At 43.2% G+C, this 20,474-nt stretch overlaps 2 protein-coding genes across 6 annotated transcripts; both read left to right on the plus strand.

Moving 5' to 3' along the window:
* Positions 1–259: 259 nt before the first annotated feature.
* Positions 260–7,656, plus strand: asphd2 (aspartate beta-hydroxylase domain containing 2). 4 transcript variants are annotated; one of them, XM_069683560.1, is made up of 4 exons: positions 260–327; positions 3,126–4,331; positions 4,820–4,933; positions 5,089–7,656. In XM_069683560.1, exons 2-4 carry the CDS (start codon positions 3,467–3,469, stop codon positions 5,217–5,219), a joined length of 1,110 nt encoding a protein of 369 aa, XP_069539661.1. In that variant the 5' UTR covers positions 260–327; positions 3,126–3,466; the 3' UTR covers positions 5,220–7,656. The 4 variants fall into 4 exon arrangements, with proteins under 4 accessions (XP_069539661.1, XP_069539658.1, XP_069539659.1 ...); XM_069683557.1 differs by lacking the exon at positions 260–327 and adding an exon at positions 1,739–2,010; XM_069683558.1 differs by lacking the exon at positions 260–327 and adding an exon at positions 1,739–2,006.
* Positions 7,657–9,550: 1,894 nt separating this feature from the next.
* cabp1a (calcium binding protein 1a) lies at positions 9,551–19,458 on the plus strand. 2 transcript variants are annotated; one of them, XM_069682845.1, is made up of 7 exons: positions 9,551–10,405; positions 16,462–16,492; positions 16,584–16,727; positions 16,830–16,939; positions 17,033–17,107; positions 18,241–18,313; positions 18,395–19,458. In XM_069682845.1, the coding sequence occupies exons 1-7, from the start codon at positions 9,665–9,667 to the stop codon at positions 18,418–18,420; spliced, it is 1,200 nt and encodes a 399-aa protein (XP_069538946.1). In that variant the 5' UTR covers positions 9,551–9,664; the 3' UTR covers positions 18,421–19,458. The 2 variants fall into 2 exon arrangements, with proteins under 2 accessions (XP_069538946.1, XP_069538947.1); XM_069682846.1 differs by lacking the exon at positions 9,551–10,405 and adding an exon at positions 13,088–13,158.
* The last annotated feature ends 1,016 nt before the right edge of the window (positions 19,459–20,474 follow it).

Here is a 20,474-nt window from a genome sequence, read left to right on the forward strand (position 1 = left end):
ATTATTTATTTATAAAGCAGCTATCACCGCATTTATTAAAGTGTAAAGCTGTAGACTTCCAGGCCGAGGACTGAGATCTGCAGTTAGACACGTTTCTAGGAAAAGTTTTTGACCCTGTTGTCCTATTTTGTCAAAAACTGTCACCATCAAACTCCTGCCCTGTTACCGATGTGAGTGCGATCCAGGCACTCGCAATGCATCTTGGGAAATGCTGTCTGCAGCTAGATCGAACAGTTGTCGATGGGCGAGCCATAAAACATACGGAAGAGGGAGGCTCTCAGCAGAGTCAAGTCAGCCAGACACGACCAGATCAATACCGGATATAAGGTAATTTACCCTTCAAAGTAAAATATTGACCACTGTGAACTTTGAAAGCACAATCTCTTGGGCTTGTGCTGCAGCTAAGGATTGTTTGCATTTTAAATTAATATGCCAAACATTGTCTTTAATTGTCTTTATTGAATGACAGAAAAAAGTAAGATAATGAAAAATGGCACAGCCCAGGTTAGAATAGAATAGAAAATACTGCTTTCTCTACTTTTTGCATGCAAAAGGCAGAAATATGTCTTTGACTTGCATGTGCAAAGTTAATCTATCAACTCTCAAATACAAAAATCTGTTTAATATCCTAATGACACATGAAGGAAACAGACATTTACATTTTAGTGACCGGCAGCAGGCAGCAGTAGATTATTTGTATTTTGAATGATTAATCAATTTTTTTTTTTAATTGGTTCATGATGATCTCAGGTCAAATGACTCATCACTTAATCATTAATCAAGTTTTTCATTAGTATACAGTAATTGGAAAACTTTTTTTTTTTTGCCAATGTTGTTGAAATTATTCTCTTTGCTGCAGACAGAAGACTGCAAATATAAAGAAAGTTTATTTAAGATACTCTGAGCAATGAGCTTAAAACATGAGAGTAAGGAAAGGACTAATTCTGCAATTGTGTGCATGATGGAAGTCAATAGTTCCTATGTGGTATTCCCTTCTTACAGTGAAGTTTGTAAGGCAGGTCTTTGAATCTACAAGCATCTACTGAGGACCATACAGCAACAGATTCAGAAACAACTAATCTGAATTACACTATTTTTTACAACACGGTTAGGCCTGCATAAAGAAAAAACTAATGAAAAGCTTATTCTGCTTTCTGAAGAAGTGGAAGAAGCCATCCGTTGGACTACATTCTAAAACCCAGAATTCAGCACTTTGGCCGTGACCTTCAGGACAAGGGGTTGGATGTGCTTTGCCGCAACTCTATCCTGAGTCCACTGTGGTAGCAATTTGCCAACCACAGGTAGCCACGCCCTAAAGCATACCCCTGCTTTATCCTCAACTTTGCCCATGATTTACAAAGGGAACTTCATGATGTATTGTAGACCTGAAACTTGGGATTGAGACCATAAACTTGTTAGGAAAAGGAGCTTCACTTTCCATTATTGATGGATACAAGCTGACTGCTCCCCCCTTCTGTCTCTTGAAAGTGACGGACTGAATAGCTGGAGTATTCCTGCTCCTGGTTAAAGAAGAAATAGCTGATGAGCCTTAAAAGTGTATGAGATGTTGTTGCAGCATTGCCTTGCATGGAGGTGGGAGGAATCTTGGCAGCCAATGTTTTTTATTGACTAAATTCAACACGTCGGGACTTTTATTTTGGAATGCCTGACCGGAAGTGTTGTTGCGTATTCCTCTGGGTACTTGACGCTGGGTGGCTTCCCTGGTGGAGCTTTTGTATTTACAACAATATTATCAGAAGCCTGCTGGACGCGGCTGTCCCTCACAGACAGGGAGTCACACGGTCGTTTGGACACGTCTGTTGTGTTTTTCCGGTTGTCGCTGGGTGTCGCTTCCAGTTAGGACTTCTTTTGAGCGTTTTGGAGACATTTCCTATAATGTTGGCGAGTGAAATCCGTCTACCGTGTGCACTGCAGTGGTGCGCAGCTTCGCCTGGAGAAACACCTGTGCGCCTCTCCTCTCCACTGGCCACAGTCATGAATGTTGAGTAGGTATGGATGCAAACCTGCGCACGAGCCCACGCACCAAACATCCACGTAGCTGTAGACGAGGGAACATGAGGTCTGTTTCTGCTTGTTTACGGCGAATTATTGAACGGTAAAGCTCATCAATGTGTTGTCCATTAGTTGGTTTGGCAGCTCGGCCCTGGTGGCAGCATCTCTACGTGGAACCAGTGGAGTGTTTGGAGGGATAATGGAGGGGTTTAATGGTTTCATGGTTGGGTTTGATGGTCAGTCTTTCCTTAAAGCAGCGGGAGTGTGTGGGGGAGGTGGAGGCGTCTTGATGCTGTCAGACAGGATGTAGGGGAGGATCTATTGGAGCAGGATTACCCGACCATTTTTGGTGAGAGAGCATCGTGGACTTCTGATCACAGTTGACGCATTGCACTCCTCGCGTTTTGGCTACTGGTCCATTATCATTATATAATCCTACTCATGTAATCGAGCCTTTTTTTTCTTAAACAGCATACGGTTACACAGACTACAGCTCGCCCCCTCCCTCCCCCCGAGGATCCATTTATGCAGCTCCCGCTGAGCCACCGATGAATGCCAATTATAAATGTGGGTGGGCATCAACACTGTTTAAGTTTACATAATTCACTGTTTAGTGCGCGCGCTGAGTGTGCGTGGTGCGCCAAAACATAAAAGGAGGAGATTTTTGTTAAATGCAGCAATGTGCCAATGACTCATGGGTTTTATACTGTGCAGTACAAGTGTGTGTGTGTGTGTGTGTGTGTGTGTGTGTGTGTGTGTAAAGCTAAATTTCCAAAATGTGTTCAGTGTGTGTGTGTGTGTGTGTGTGTGTGTGTGTGTGTGTGTGTACACGAGGTGCAGTCATTTTGAAGTCCACAGTGTGTGGGTGAGTTCAAGCAGGTGTGTTTTGCATGAGGTGAATACTAGATGGGAATATTCTTTCAAATTGTGCGAGGAGGACATGTTTCACAGACACAAAGTGTGATATTGATACCTGCATCAGATTAACTCTGCAAACCGACACTTTGGCAGTAAATAGAGCATTGTAATTAATTGCAGCATCCCTTTAATGTGAGGTACACTATGCTGTCTCTTCTGATCCCTCTTTCTCTCCTTCTGTCTTTGTTTTTCAGAGAACAGATCACCTTAAGGCGCGGTGACTGTCTGCATTTGTCTAAAAGAGCAAGAGAGGGAGCAGCACAAATACCGCACAGCCAGACATCATGCAAGGAGAAGCGTTCCCTCGCTGCAGAGTGCTGAAATGTTAGCACAGAAGAGCAGGAGTGTCAGATCAAATCAGCAGACTGTTTACATTAGGGGGGGCGATAAAAGCTGCTTGACACCAGACTCCCTAACGCCCTGCGTGTGCTTTCAGGCCCCTTTCAATCAAGATCGAAAAAAGACGCGTTAACTGATCTTTCATCAGCACTTTTCTGTTTTTCCCCCAGATTCAGCAGTCCCGCAGCGAGCCGAGATGGAGTGGTCACTAGAGAATGTGAGGGAGATGGTGGCAGGAGGGATGCAGTCTATACGGGAGTGTGAGATCTGTGCGTTTGCCATAGCCATGTGTGTGCTGCTGCTGTTTATGTGGTACTGTTACAGGGTGGGCCGGGAGCACGGGTCCAGCCCTCTGCGTGGGAGGTATCTGACTGGGCCGGGAAGAATTGGAGGGGTGGTTGGGGGCTTCATGAGTTCAGACTGCAGAGGAAGAGGCAAGGGGAAGCATGGATCGCTGATGGAAGAGCAGAACGGCTTCGCTTTCTGCCAGTCGTCTGAGTGCTTCCGTTGTACCAGCGCCGGAGAGAGTCTGAACCAGAGGCTCTACCACAGCCTGCAGGACTACGCCAAGCGCTACACCTGGTCAGGTATGGGCAGGGTGCATAAAGGAGTCCGAGATCAAGGCCGATACCTAAACAGCCGACCCACCATCCAGCGGCCAGAGGTCTTCTTCCTCCCAGACCTGCCGTCAGCTCCTTTCTTCTCCAGAGAGATCCAGAGGCACGACGTGGAGCTGCTGGAGCAGAGCTTCCCCGCCCTCCTGGCCGAGTTTGAGAGCATCTACCACCAGCCTCCGGCCCGCAGCGGCTCCTCCCTCCCGCCGGGCTGGAAAGCCAACAACACTCCTCGTGGGCAGTGGTGGACCTACTACCTGGTCAACCAAGGCACCCCTCTGGTTCTCAATGTGAGGAGGTGTCCGCGGGCCTGGAGGGTGCTGGGCCAACTGCGAACCTTCATCGCCAACAACGTATTCGGAAACGCCTGCTTCTCTGTGCTGACGCCCGGAGCGCTCATCACTGAGCACTACGGTCCAACAAATGTCAGGCTGCGCTGCCACCTGGGTAAGAGAGTGAGCGCTTTAGTGAGCTGAAAGTGATTCAACCATGTGATGTGTGATGGCTCAGTGTGTATTCAGCTTGGCACAACAGCAGATGATTACAGTAATAAGCATATTTAAGCAGAGCGGTGTCGCTCAGGGAATCAGCTGCTGTCGTGTTTAGACTGAAATCTGCATCTTTGGTCGTGTCGACACAAGGATGAAATTTAGTGGCTTATGCAGCGATTATTCAAACGTTTCTTCACCTCAGCTTTGATTCTATTTCCAACTGTTCCCTGTGTGATGGCTATAAATAGTGTTTTAATTGTTGTGCAGGCAGGATCTTTTGTGAGACAGCATACTGTTTTAATACAGGACACTCTCAGAGCACGGCTTTTAGTCTGGAATATTTTACCTGGTGAGGTTGCCTAGCAACACAAACTGCTTTAAAATTCATTTATTTTGTTTGCCCTGTAATAACACATGGATGGACTTGTTCTGTGTCCCTGGCAGGTCTCAGAGTGCCCCCTTCCTGTGAGCTTGTGGTTGGTGGAGAGCCACAGTGCTGGTCTGAGGGCAGCTGTCTGCTTTTCGATGACTCCTTCCTCCACAGGGCCTTCCACGAGGGTAAGAAGGGATTAAAATGTAATCTTGTGTTTCACTCCGTCCCTTTTTATTTATTCCTTGACGGAGGATTGACCTTAAATAACCTAATTCAGAAAGGAAAGCTGAGAGCCTTTTGATATGAGTCTGATCTGGATATCTGGTTTCGTTCGTTGCAGGCGGTGCAGAGGACGGCCCCCGTGTGGTCTTCATGGTGGACCTCTGGCACCCCAACGTGGCCGCTGCCGAGAGACAAGCCTTGGACTACATTTTTACTCCGGGCCGCTTAGAGGACAAAGAGGGGAAATAGGTGTGAGTGAGAAACCATGTCCAGCAAAGAGACAGATGGCATTTAGGGAAGTGTCAGTAGGATTGGGGAGCAACTGTTTTTCTGCCTCCAGACCAGCTCTCATATTCACTGTGTACATATTCTCCGCTCAAACAGTAACTCTCTTAACTCTTATAGCTGATGACCGAACATTGGGCCTCTTTTATCAGTCATTTTTTTGCCTGTGTAGTTGTGTTAAAGACAGCCAAACTTGAAAGTACTTACTTAGTAGGTGCGCATTTGTTCAGTGATGATTATTAAAGCCATAGTCGGCACATTTTAGCTTATCAACAAAATAGAGAGCAACAACATTGCTCTCTATTTTTTATCATTGAATGTCCAATACATTTGCACACAGACTTCTGTTTCCTCCTCACTTTGGGACGATTCTGAGCCTAAATTATTTCTGTGCACAGCTTTGGAAACAGTTTCCCAGCCAGCGAAAAGAAAAGAGTACGTTTCAGATTTGACTCTCTTAGTGAGCCAAACAATCGTGTGTCACTGCTTCACAGCAGGGATGAGTACACAGGCCAACCTATTCCTTTAGCTATACATGTACTGGAGTAATTAAGGTAACCTTTATGGGCCCCAGTGCATGAAGAGAGACACAGCATAACAGCATAATAACATTTAACGTTGAGTTGACTTTTCACTTAACATCTAACAAGTGTCACTAATTCTTTAACACTTACTGTAACGCCTTCATTCATTTTCGCAAGGGCTAAGAAATTTGATCACTCAACTTTTTATGTTACTCAACACATGCAGTCAGAGTTTTGTCACGATTGGCACAATTGTCAACTCCTACTTTCAAATGTGGGACAAACTTTCAACTGTTTGCATTTTAATGAATGTCTGCAAAACTCTATTTCTTGCTGAATCATCCCCTATTTTTAGCCGCTTTAATTCTTGTTAACATTAAATCACAGCTAAAGAAAAGCGACACGGCAGCTCGCTTTCAGGCCTGCTGTTTAAAGGCCACATTAAACCAGATTACAACAATGTGACATAAAGTTGCATATTGTCTTTCTTGGAAGAGACTAATTTGGGATCGATAAGAAACTTGTGAAATTGTAATTTTAGCTGAGTTACCTGCAGGATGGGCTGCACCTTCTAGCCGTGATGGTGCAGTGGACAGCGCTGTCGCCTCACAGCTAGAAGGTTCCTAGTACGAGTCCTGGTTCGGAGGAAGAGGAGTTTGCATGTTCTCCCCGTGCATGCGTGGGTTCCCACAGTCCAAAGACATGCTCGTTAGGTTCATTGGTGACTCTAGATTGTTGATGGTGAGCATGAAAGGTTGTCTGTCTCTATGTGTCAGCCCTGTGATTGGCCAGCGATCAGTCCAGGGTGTACCCCCACTTTCGCCCAATGACAGCTGGGATAGACTCCCCCACCCCTCCACCCCGGGATAGCTATAGATAATGGATGGATACCTGCAGGATGCACAATTGGCGCTTGCTGTTAAAAACGTTGCACACAATGCGGTAAAAGCATAATCAGCATTCGCATAATTACCCGTTCTTAATTGACTCCATCATTATTCAAAGACGACTAAACAGATTGATCCTCGTGCGTTCTGATAACTGAGGTCCAATGCTGATCATGACATGAATGTTTACAGACGCAGCTGATATCACTGTTCTGACTCCTGCTGGTGTGGTAGTTTATTGTGCTCCCCTTTCAACAATCAGTCCCGCTTTAACGAGACATGGTTAGAAAAGCACATTTTTAGGTCCCTTAGTTTGAGTCGGCCTGTGCTGTAACACTGGAGATGAAGCGTTTTTGGTAAATTTACTAAACTCTTGTAACTTGGTCGTATTTGATATCAGGTTTGTATTTCTGTACATAGGGTCGAGGTGAAAAAAAACGGAACGGTCTGAGATGTTTTGAGATGATTGTCTTCAATGCTATAACTATTGTGAAGTCTTGAGTTGCAGCTAAAGCGAGTGCATTTCTGGAACCATGAACTCATTTTGATAGATGAAATTTGTAGATTCTGTAAACTGTTTATGACGTACTCTCTCTGTTGTTCTGTGATGTATTTCTGTTTGATTTCGCAGCCATACAAGCGCACAGTGTTAAAGCTAACGAAAATTAATCTGCAGCAGCTTCAAGGTCCATCGCAATCCAAGATCCACATCTTTTCAATTCTGATGTTTACAAAGTCTGATTATTTACGAGCTGTTTACAACGCGGGACAAGGCCGACACTCACATTGAGCTGTCCATGATTAGGTTTAAAATCAAGAGTGCTGTTACTAAGAGTATGAATCATTCCCAGAGCATTCGCTTTACATACACAGTGTATGGTGGGCAGCCATTTTGTTTACATTTGATTGAGGATTTGTCCTTTAACACATTCTTGTGTGGATTTTGAACTGTTTCTGTACATTTAATAAATGGTCGAGTATCTTATTTAACCAGCTGTTGTCAGAGTGTCACTTTTACACACTGCACACACTGCACGTTGTGTCCATTCTGCTGAATCGACTGCTACATTAATTAAACTGCTGAGTCTCACGCAGCCACGACACTAAGCCTCAAACAGTGATAAAAACATGCTACAGGAGCGGGACAGCTCAATGCTGGAGAGGCTTTTGCCGGAAATGCCACTTTGGCATTGATTTTACACTCAAAATAAAGCAAGGCGACTAAATAGACTGTGTTGCCTATTTTCAGCCAGATGCAGTTTTATAGTAGGGTCACAGGGAGGCGTAGGCATGCAATGTTTCCTCAGCAGTTATTTATTGTAACTGCCTCTGGAGGATATAGAGCCAGAGGCACTAAAATGCTTAGGTAATACCAACATGGTGTTAAATAGAAACAGTGGTGTCTTATTACCCATAGGTGTTAGGGTTTATTGGTTCATATATGCGGGTTAATATTTGTCCACAAATCCCAACACAAGTCAGCATCCATCACTGACAAAACCCTCTTCTGATCAGATTTGCAGTGTTTCCTCATCGGCAGCACTGCAGCTGTCGTGCAGGGAGGTTCATATAACCACACCAGATTCATTTAGAAATACTTTGCTACTTGTATTTATAAGCTTTGTGTTTTATGGGCACAGAAGTGTTTTGTTCCAGTGTCACAGCTCTGGAGTTATGACTGCGGGCTGAGCTGTGCAGGGAGAGCAGGATACTGAAGCGTGGTGGGAGGGAAGATCAGTTTGAAGCTAATGCAGTATCACACGTGCATGTACATGGAGTATCCTTTGAGCAATATGCATTTACATCACCAACCCGGAGAATCTTACATAATAAGACGGGCACATGGGTGTTGAAATGAAACAAAGTGCGTCTGTTTTAGAAGCCAGTGGGATGGTGGGCTGCAGTGGGCTCCGGGGACCTCTAGGTGTAGCTGATGTGGTGTTATATGAGTCCCAGGCAAAGAGGAGAATGCAGAGGAGCAGAAACAACAAGAATGTGCACAGAGGACATTCACATAAGCATGGACTCTAATGATATATCCCTTTTTGTTATAATATTGTGATAAATGGGGCTGAACTTACCAACCGGACAGAGTGTAACGCTCCAGATGTGCAAAATGAACATTTCTGTGTGCAAAACAAGTATTAAAAACAAAAACTGAGTCCTCCTTCATTTCGAGGACCCTGGCTCATCGTGGGGCCCACTGAAAGAAATCTAAATGTACATTTCTTTAATATCTTTCTTGCACGCTCCACATCCTTCATTCAATCACAAGCTAACTAATAAACAGCAAATTCATGATTTCAGCTTATTATTGGCTGGAGGGCCTTTTGGACTCTGGGCAGCATGGATTGAGGGATCACGTGTGTGGTGAGACAATGAGTCATTTTTACCCAGAGGCACCACAGGAGGTTAATCTGTCCCTGGATACAATACAATAGTGTCTTGTTTCTGGTATTTTGGCCACTAGGAGGAAAAGAAGTGATCGACACACTGCTGTGGCCTATTACATTCTTTATTTGTATGCATGTTGTCTGTACACCCAGAATAATAAGGCTATATTTCTATATATTATTATATTTATTTACATATTACTCACATATCTCTGTTCAGTAACATTTTTCACAATTTATCTTTTTTAAAAATTGTGGGTCCTAAGTAATATTTCTCTCTTATGTTTGTGTTTCTCGTGGAAAAGTTCGCCGACCACTGTTAGGATATGTGATACTATCGTCCACACCCACGTCACTGCCACGATGCCAGAGCAGCACTCACATCAATGAAAGGTGACGCGCTCCGCAGCGACGTGTGTGCCCCTCTGTTCCACTGTGTGCGCGCGCTCCTGCCGCGCTGCCGCACAGCAATCAGGTGGTGAAATGTAGCCTAACTTACCGCGCACAGCCTCTGCTATAAGCTAATATGGGGCGACAATGGAGAGAAAACGGTGTACGATGTCGATGATCCACCTGCCGAGACAGACTCGACCAGATCCGCAGCGATGAGCTCTTCCTTTCCAAAATCTGAATCCACGACCTCCTTACTGAAATCGTCCTCGGCGGCGAAGAGACCAACACACCTCCCTGAACGCACCGCAGAGAGCCGGAGAAGTCAGCATCACCATCAGCATCAGCACCAGCATCACCACCGTCCCGCCGCGGTCCAGAGCAGCAGCAAAGCCGAGGAATCCTTCTGGTCGGCCGAGTGCGACGTCAGCGCCCGGAGACCCCTGTGCCACCCGTCTCTAGTGGGCAGCCAGGACAGTAGTAACAATGCAGCCACGCGGAGCAAGTGTAAGTCACACGCCTCTCACAACAAAGTTCCCGACCCGCCGGAGCCAAACGGCGAGGCGGGCCGAGGGGTGAGGGAGCGCTGCAGGTCAACCAAGTCCACACACCGGCACCATCACCGTCGGAAGCACCACCGGGAGGACCGTCCCCCGGCGGCGGCAGCCGGACCATCTGAGCCTGAGCATCCCATTCCCCGTCGCTCCCATACGAACAGCCGCCCGGTCCCCAGGGTGCCCTCTCTTTCGGACAGCACCGACGACAGGGCTCCTCTCTGCGAGCCGAGGGGGCACAAAGGTGCCAATAGCGGGGGTCAGGTCAGCAGTCCATCCCCGTCCTCATGCTCCCTGGTCCCGCTGTCCAGCAGGTCCTCTCGGCGGTCCAGGAGGTCCAGCGCTGCTTCCTCTGCATCCGAGATCAATTTACGCACCATCCTCAACTCACTGTTTGGACAGGTAAGGCCCTGAAGGAAAAAGAAATCAATGGATCCTTCAGTTGATTAACATTTGTCTGAATTAAATCACCTCCAAAATTGACCAGTTTATTTCAGAGTTTAAGGGAGCAAAGTTTAAGACTCTCCTGGACATGTCCCCTAACAAGCTGTGACTGTGACAACCTAAACCCAAATAATACTGACATGTTACTCATGGAGGGCTTGCCACAGTATGACTTAGTTTTATAAACTAATTCATATGGATGAGGCCATATCAGTCTCTATAGATGCATTCAATTCACGTGGCTTGCCATGCAGAAAGTAGTCTTTTGATCATTTCTCCAAAACATGCAGGTAAGAAGTGGTTAAATGTGGTTTGTGGTTCCACTGACGTCCTGTTTACAATCAATATACGCTAATGTGCTCTGCGCTGCAGCCTGCAAACAAACACTGTCATTTCTGGACAGACTATAGAGCGAGAAGCTTCCTCTACACATTCACTTCTTATGTAATTTGTAAATCCAGCACCACCTCCTACAGACCTCCTCAATCAGCAGTCCTGTCTCATTGAAGTGGATGTGCCGGGGCAGATGAAATGCTCTGCTGCAGAGAGGTGGAAATCTCTGATGTGCTAATGTGTTGTTGGTCTAAGACAAAGATATATATTCACGATCCTGCTTCATTTAATCAGGAACACTGCAGTGATTGTTGCGATGCATTTGAGGGGAATCACTTTGATGCTCCTGTCTGTGATGGAGGATCTATTTTGGGCCTTAAATCTATTTGCACAAGAAGAAAAGAGCTCAGATTAAGATGCTTGGATTCTTATTTGATTTGGCATTAAAGTTTGTTAAATCAAGCTTTTTAAGTTTGACATTGCATATCTTACCAAAGCTGTATTTTGCCGCAAAGTACGTTGTTTATCAGGGACAATTTCCTGGTCTCTTCCTGAGAAGTCAGACTTTAGTTCTTATCAAGAAGGCTGTTTTTATTCCAGTGAATCAGGAAGTAATTTGCGTTTGTTGCTGAATTAGAAAGCTCTCATCTGTAAATAGGCTGAGCATGGGAACATGGAGATCTTCCATTGTGGCTCCAAGAGAAAAATCTTCTAGTGCTTATAGTATGAAAGCCCAGTCTACAAATAACCCGTGAGTCAGTCTGCGAGCTGCTCTGTGAAAACATTAGCGTGACCTGAAAAAGGTCTTTGATGAGCAAGCTGGATGGAGAGGAGTTCAATGACGGGCAGAAATGTAACACATGGCTTGACTCTGCTTTTGGCATCTTTATCTGAGGAATGGATTCAAAGTAAGCTGGATTTTTGCAGCTCTGACTGCAGGTTGTGTTTTGACAGGGCAGAATGGGAATACATGTGAGCAGATGGTGATGAGGTACCTGGGGATGAGGATTGTTTGAGTCTTTTCACGCAGGGAGCCGTATCCTCGCTAATTAATTTCCTGAGCAGAGAAGATTACACTGCTTGCTGTATTCTTGTCTTGATTACATTTTTCCTGCACATGTACATCACACACATTTCAGTGTAACAGATTGACTATACAGTAAGTGCATTGTTTACACAGTCACAGCCTTAATGTGTGGCTGTTTGCTGCCATGTGACTGCTGTAGGTCAGAGTGACCTTGCCTTTTCCTGCAGAGGGCAGAGGATGATGTGATGGGTGTGGGGGTGTAAGAAAAACAAAGGCGCATGCAGAAATATTAAGTGTACTCAGATGCAATCTCAGGGTTGCAAATTGACAAATTACTTTTGCACTTGAGAGTGCAGGTGAGGAGGACAGCAGGCCTGGAAATAGGCCGTAACAGAGTGTTCCTGTAAACTTGCCTGGTTGAGATTTTCAGAGCCAAGAAAGTGTGAGTGACCCTAAAGTGAAGGGGGCTCGTCAGGTGCACATTTTCTAAAGCCCTTTTTTCACTTCCAGTTCAAGGCTGGATTATTACGCTTCTGTTACCTTACATCTTCTATGTATAACGCACAAAGGTGGAATGGCGGGGCGAAGTCGTTCCGCCTCTGAGCCGGCATCGGAGGTAGCAACAGACAGTGGAGCTGGCAGGGCTGAACAGCGCTGTGTGTGTGTATTTGAATCACACGCTGTTTGTTCACACCTCACGCATGTTTTGCGTCCGCAACCCTATATGTAAAAACACACACTGGGGTGGCTTTACGTCGGCGTTGCGTGGTCCAATGTAAAATAGGACGGAGCTTCGTTACGGCGCTGAGGCGGAACCGCAGTGTAAAAAGGGCTTAAGACTGTAATTTACTGCAGGAAAGCTGGTAGCTCCTACTCCCTGTCTCTTGTTTATTCTTTAGTTTGGTGCTGTTGAATTTATACTCCTTGTCTGTGTTGTCAGCAGAATGACATAACAGTGTGACAGTTGTGTGAAATATCTCACACACAGTGGATCACCCTCTTTTCCTTTAATAGGCATAATTCTGTTTCCCTCCCTGTCCCACTTTCCTCGCTCATTTAGCTTCACACCCTCACTCTTACGTCTCTCTCTCTCTCTCTTGCTGAGTGTCATCCTCGCTCTTACTAGTGTTACTTTCATTTACTCCAGATAGTGCAGTTAAGTGAGAGTCAGTGTTTTTTCAGCCAGCTGTAGGTTAGCATCCTGGTCCTCATGGGTCTTTCTGTAACCAGAGTTTGCACTCCTCTCAGGATGCAAACGGCAAACTTAAGAGAAAAAAGGTCCTCATGGTCCTTTTTGGTGCCGCTTCTCTCCTTTGGTATGGGGAACTGCTTAGACTGGCCTCTGAGAACGGTAGGAAAACTGTCTTTCTTAATGTGTTTGGTGGATTTTCTGCCACATTTTACGAGCATATGAAACTCAACAGGAGTGTAATGTTGTTGTAAATGTTGTTGATAATTCTACATAGTTGTGTTCACGTTTTTCTTCTCAAACTCGCACATATTGATGAAGTCGGGGGTTATATTGCAAAACTATGAAAGATTCAGAAGTTTTATCTTTTTGTGTTATTTTTCTGGACTGTTTTGCGGAAACAGTCAAAATCAGAATGTGTCACGCCAAATTTAGATTAATAAGAAGTGTAGTACTTGAGTAGGATGTATTCGAGGTTTAACATCCTCACTAATAAATGTTGGAGGTATGGAATCACTTTATAAACTGAAACTTATCATGAAACTTCACTGCTTGTTTTTGGCCCTGGAGGCCATGTCATCAAACATGTAAGATTATTGGCTTCAGATTTTGGCAGACCTTTGGTTTGCAACAGGAACTATTTTTCTGGAAAGAACTGGATGTCCCGCAGAAGAAAAAAAACATGTGCTACGTCTTCAGAACAAAATGTCTTTTGTGATTACAGCACATATAGCCTGTCCCCTGGCGGTTCAGCTCGTCTTTTCTCTGCTTCTGAGTATGTTTACTGTTCCTGTGACAGTGTATAGGTGTGAGGTGCCAGTCCCTTCAACGTGGCAAGTAAACTGTTATGAATGATTAGTGGAAAGTTGGCAACATGCTGTTTTGTTGTTACAGTGTTTTCCACACACTTGCATAAACACACACACGACTTGTACAGAGACGTCAGTTCTTTGTTTAGCTTTTTATATATCACTTACTTTCCAGAATGTAAAGAGACTATAGGTTGATGGCCACTCATACTCTCTCAGCTTGTGTGTTTAGTTAATGATGCTCTGAATCTCTAAAACTGTTCCTGCACCCCTCTGAAGATGCTGCAGGATACTGAGAGAAGGTTCAGGGGGTGCTGTCCTGTGAAGGGTGTGCCGGGCTGGGTATCCAGGGCCTTATCAGGAGTGTATTGTTGCCATGACACAAAACTGTGTCCTTGTGAGGCAGGACATACTGGCAGGCTTTGTAAGTCCTAGACAAACATCATTATTTTTTGTAAATATATTGGGGGGTTTTCTAGCCTATCAGCAAAACCTGGACAGGATTTCTATCATTACCAAACACACTGCCACAATATCTATCTCTGCAAGGTTGTGGGAACCCTTTCAATTATTTTATATCTTAATATTTGATATTTCCACTCCTGCTGCTTTTGACTGTTACCTGCTGGTTGTCACAAGGGAGCACCTGGTTTGTAATATCAGACTGAAAGCTCACAAATGACCATAAGGATGTTGGAGCTAGTGCACAAATGCAAAGATTTAAATGCAATAGTATTCATTACATTTTTTCTTTACATTAAAGTAGCTGTTTCCAACTTTCCAGGCTTAAAGAGGTCAAAGGTTAAAAAGGTTTAGCGATGCAGATGCACCCCAAAGATAATCATTTCTGTATTGCACAAATATTAAAGGACTATTTTGACATCATGGGAAATATGCTCACTTGCTTTCAAGAGTTTCATGAGAAGATTGATATCACTCATACTTGTCAGATAAAAATGTAGCTGGAGCCGAGAGCCATGCAGTCAGCTTAGCTTAGCCTAGCTTTGCGCCCAAACTGCTAGCCACGGGGTGTGGGTAATTTCCAGTGGTCGTCATATCTGAATTGTTGAGAACTGAGATATGATGTTTTAATTTGGGAGCTTCAGAGATACTTAAAAAAGATTTCATAACCTTTAGACAGAGTTTGGATAGCTGTTCCCCTGTTTCCAGTCTTCGCGCCAAGCCAGGCTAACCAGCTGCTGGCCAAAACCTCTCTATCGCCCCCTGCTGACTGGCTGCAGTATAGGTCATAAAGCCCGCCTCCTCCATGTTAACAGATGGGACATGAGTCAAACTATAAAATCAAAAAACATGTCAGTACATTTTTCTGATTATGGTTTCTGCCATTATAGTTAGTTCTTATCATGCTGATTTACATCCAAGTGTTCATTTTTATTACAAGTTTATTTTTAATTAGTTATTTGATGTTGTAAAAATGATGATTGACAGCTCTGTTGACCAATACAACTCCTGCAGCCGATCTGTTCCTGATGAGCAGAGTAGAGGAGGAAAGGCGAGAAGAGACCTAACTAAAACAATCAATACAGTCATTGAAGTTTACATACCTGTGAACGTTAACCTCAGACCAACACAAGAAGCTGTTCTGCTGTTAAATCTGCTGATCTCTACTGCACAACTCTGGCTCCAGATGACGTCACCAAAATGGCAGTGTCTATCACGGGGGCTATTTTGGTATCAATTTCATACAATGAGAGCAGATGGAGTTGCATCGTCCATCTATACAGTGATTGCCATGTGCACATGGAGTGGTACTGAAGTTCTTATCTAACTCAAGTTGAGAAAGCAAACATGTGTTTTAAGAAAAAGTCAAACTATTCCTTCCTTAAGTTATCCCACATCTGCAAAATCCCTAGCTTATATATCTCCTTGTCTGCACTTTCATGTAGTTACTGAACAATCAATGTACAGTGATGGCAGTTTAATTGCCACTGTAAGAGCGTCCTTAATGTGTTTTACAAGCATCAGGTGTTGTGGCATAGTTGTGGAGATGTTTGCACAGTGACATGAGTAAATGATGACGCCTGCAACTGTCAGTGTAAGTGATGACAGTAAATGACGTGACAGCGATGGATTGACAGATTGAAGTGCTGATGGCGACACATGTTTGATGCTTCCTTTTACTCGCGTGCCTCCTGTTTTTGGATGTCAGTGGTTCCGGTCAGACAGTCGTTGGGGCCTGACGTCAACACTGAGTGTTGTGTTTACACGTCTCACTGCTCCTGCTGTTAACCCCTGAGGGTTCTGGGATATGTCTGCCTCTCTCTCTGCCCTTTAAAGGTTGCGTTCATTGTAAGCAAGCACTGAAAAAATAGAAACGGTCACATTCTTCTGTGAACTCCAGGGTTATGGTTCCCAGCCATGCTTGATTGGAATCAGCCTATTTATACTTTGAGTTTTTGTCATCAATGTGAGATAGTTGTAGTCTTCTGTTAACATCTGAGGCTTCCTGAATTTCAGGTCCACAAGACGGCTAAGGGGTGTTATGGAGAAGATCGCTGGTTTAGGTTTAGTTAGAGTCAGAGCGCTGTCAGTGGTATGTTTGTATGTTGTTTATAAACAGAACAGTGTGTTTGTTATGACGTGTGTTATGATGACTGCTTTTTTAATGGTTGTTCTGGATGTTTTTTCTCAATAGGACAGAGAGCTGCGGCCAGAAGAAATGGATGGTGGGTTTCTCTTTCTTTGCTTAAGTCAAACAAAATGTATATTACAATTCAGTTACTATAATATCTATCTATATCTGTTATTGCTCAACAGAGTTGCGGGATGCTTTCAAGGAGTTTGACAAGGACAAGGATGGTTTCATAAGCTGCAAAGACCTTGGAAACTGTATGAGAACAATGGGATACATGCCCACTGAGATGGAGCTGATCGAGCTGAGTCAACAGATAAATATGAACTGTAAGGACTGGCCTTGCTCATGCATTTAGAGGTCATGCGTATGCTGTAATTTTATCCAACATGTTTATTGTGGTTCAACATTTTGTGTTCTTTTTTTTAAAGTGGGAGGTCACGTTGATTTTGAAGATTTTGTTGAGTTGATGGGTCCAAAACTCCTCGCAGAAACAGCAGACATGATTGGAATAAAGGAGTTAAAAGACGCATTTAGAGAGGTAAGAGTCTCTATTTCTGTTGCTGTGTTCATGTTGTGAGATTTCTACTTTTTACTTTTCCATTTCTAATGTTCTTCTGCTTTCTATTCTCAGTTTGACACAAATGGAGACGGTGCCATAAGTACATCTGAGCTCAGAGATGCGATGAGGAAGCTGTTGGGCCAACAGGTAAGATTGGCTCTAGGGTTAAAAGCTCAAATGCATTTAAAATGTTGCATGAATGTTGTGAGTTCTATCAATGAGGGGAATCATAATTTCATCGCATCTCGATTGATAAGCAACATAAAAGAAATCGTCAAAATCTGGAGGGAAGGGCAATATTTCAAGGTCAAACAAAACATTTGATAACACATTAGCTAACATTAGAAACAGCTAATTGTAGGGGCGCCAGTTTAGCTTCCCATGTACAGAGGCTCAGTCCTTGACGCAGCAACCCCGGGCTCGACCCACCACCCACGGCCCCCTGCCTCCATCACTATCTACTGTCCTCTCTCTCAAATGAAGAAAATAATCTTAAAAAAAAAAGAAAAGAAACAGCTGATTGTAGCATTTAACAACTTCCTAGCTAGCTAACTCAATGTTAGCTGGGAAGCAAACATTATGTTAGCAAGAAAACCTTTCCTATTGTATCATGTAAGGCCATAGGCTATGGCTATTAGCTTTCAGCCAATTGAAGCTAACGTTATAATTATCCAGTGAGTGGATAATTGCTACGGTTAGCTGTTGTCTGACTGTAGCTAATGGGTTATCAAATGTAATGTTTAATCTTTTAAACACATGTTGTCTTTTCAGTAGGTGATCAACTGAGAAGCTGTGAAATGACAACCATTTGTCAGATGCCCCAAATTAATTCGACTTACAACCTGAAATACAGAAGTACAGAATCAGAATCAAGTTTATTGTCAAGTAGGTTTAAACCTATGAACTTGACTTGGTGTTTAAGTGCAGAACAATTAACCCAGAAGTAGAATAAAAATAAGTTTAAAAAAAAATTTGAAGTAATAAAAAAAGTAGTACTCCTGCTGTCAGGGACCTTAAATGGAATTTAGATAAAAATATACAAGAGTAAGAAAAAGGCAATATAATACAAAATGTGTACACCAGTGTAATAAAAGAGCTGTATGGATGTGCAGGTTTGTGCAAAATGATGATGAGTGCATTAATAAGGAAGACAGTATATAATACACAATATTATAATTTGAGCTTCTTACCCTGAGCATGACGTAAGAAAGAGTTAGGCCTATGTCAACCATTCTTCCCCTCTTTGGTTCTCCATTAAACAACGCCAACCTTGTCTCCAGGTTGGTCTGAAGGAAGTCGAAGACATCCTGAGGGATGTTGACTTAAATGGTGACGGGCTTGTTGACTTTGAAGGTAAATAACCTTTTAAAAAACTAGTTGGGTAACTGGTGTTGTGTAGCCAATATCACTCTCCTCTGTTCTCTCTTTTCACAGAGTTTGTACGAATGATGTCACGCTGAGATCATAAGATGATCGGTCCTGAATGTGAAGCCGTGTCCTTCTCTGTACTTGACCAAGGACAACAGAAGACATGCTAAGATCTCTGAGCCACCCACATCTGAATGACACTGGAATTAAAACTTTGTGAATGTTTTGGAGCGAGGAGTCACCTCACACGATCAATCAATAAGTGTTCTTCCTGAAAAGTCTCCAGTTCAACTGAGGCAGAATTTGCTGTAGCCTAGCTGATGATTGTCCAACTTTTTGATTTTGCACTTTAATTCTCACTAAATAACTTCCTGCGTGGATAGATAGCTGGTGTCCTGTCTTGTCCTCTTCATGATAAAATAAGTGTCTCGCAAAAATGTCGCCTTTTATGTACAACAGAGTGAGGAAGTGAATCTGTGTCGAAAAGATGTTAAAGATCAGTGCACTGTTAAACATTTCAGTCTGTTTCCACACAGTACATGTTATATTTTAGAAACTGTAAGTGGAATGTCCTTTGTGTGACATTGGTGCTCCTACCAGGAACCCATGTGGCAATATAACACCTGTATTGTACCTGTGTGACCATCTGTGATTCTTCACTGTGCCGGTCCAGTCCTATAAAAGAATCACTGTCTGACAATATGTGCATCAAAGGAGAAGATCTCTGGTATTAATGAGAAACGGAGCTGTGTATTACATTTCATATATGTTATCCACTACTGAAAAAGCATTTTAGAAAATGTAAAGCTCTCTTTGAAAGTTTAAATCCAGTGCTCACTGGTCCAGTCTGAGATCATACAGCAGGATGACGTATGTGAACTGTATTTACAGTGGACGTGATTATGTGGTACCTGTACTGTACGTCAATGTCATTATGATTGTAGTTGTGGTAACATTCCACACATCTGTGTTGTCCAAGCAATTTTTATGCATGCCAAAGAGAGACATTTATTAAATTCAGTATGCACATTTGCATTTTTGTCTAACAAAGTAAACAAAATAATTTGCCAAGTTAACTGTAGAAAATAAAAGGTGTTTACATTTGAGCCTTTTCTGGTTATATTATTAAAGAAAATACGAAACTGTAGAAAATGCTTTTCAGCTTTAATAATGACCTGATACATATGTGAGAATGTGTTAACAACAGCTTATGTTGGCGTGGATCTGTATTTTCATGCTAATCTTTATTTATGGTTTGTCAGGCTTGTATCAAAATGTCATTATTGATATCTTAGCATGGCACCGTGTGCTGTCACTGCATGTCTTGAGGCCAAACATCCTTATGATATCTATTATTTATACATGTCTCTGGTAGGACTGCAGGCTGGATAAGCATTACCTGCACCAACACTGCAGAACAAACACTGCTGAACAAACAAGTCATTGAATGAAGATAACTGTTAACTGTGCTGTGTCTCTGTGAGGCCTTTGACTTATTTTGATTTTATTTTTTCATAATCCTAAAATAATATTAGATATTTAGACAGTATGCTTAAAATGTGTCATTAACAGGTGCCTTGTTTTATTTTGGGCAGCCGTAACAGGAACATTTACATACTTTTCTTTCACACCAAGCTGCTTTAAATTTACTATGCTCCAGCTGAAACTATTTACACTGTTTGTGCAACATTGCAAAATAATGCAAAATAATTCAAATGACTACATTTTACCATAAACATTAAAATGTTTGGTGATAGGAATTTGTTTTTATGTAGAAAGAATAGAGAAAATTGTTGCATGCACAGCAACACCCACGATAACACTGCACTATTACACTCTGCCTCTGGGCTTCTTCTGGAGAAACACTGGAAAGCTGCAGCAACAAGGTGGGCAATATGTTTACACACATGCTGCAAAGTACTTGGTTGAAACATCAGTACTTTGTAGGAGTTTGCTGCAAATTCATTATGTTGAGAAATCTAAAGCACCATATGTTGTTGCAAACAATTTACCAAAACAAGGATCTGTGATTGCTTCATTTTAGAGTAGAGGACATTTCACCTTACGTTTACCAGCGCTGTGTGTTAGGTTAAAAACAGCCATAAAGCACCTGTCATACAAATAGGTATTGCTGTTGCCATAGTAA

The sequence above is a fragment of the Semicossyphus pulcher genome, unplaced genomic scaffold, assembly GCF_022749685.1.
Source record: "Semicossyphus pulcher isolate SPU_LCO1_2020_fin unplaced genomic scaffold, fSemPul1.0.p SCAF_6, whole genome shotgun sequence".
NCBI lineage: Eukaryota > Metazoa > Chordata > Actinopteri > Labriformes > Labridae > Semicossyphus > Semicossyphus pulcher.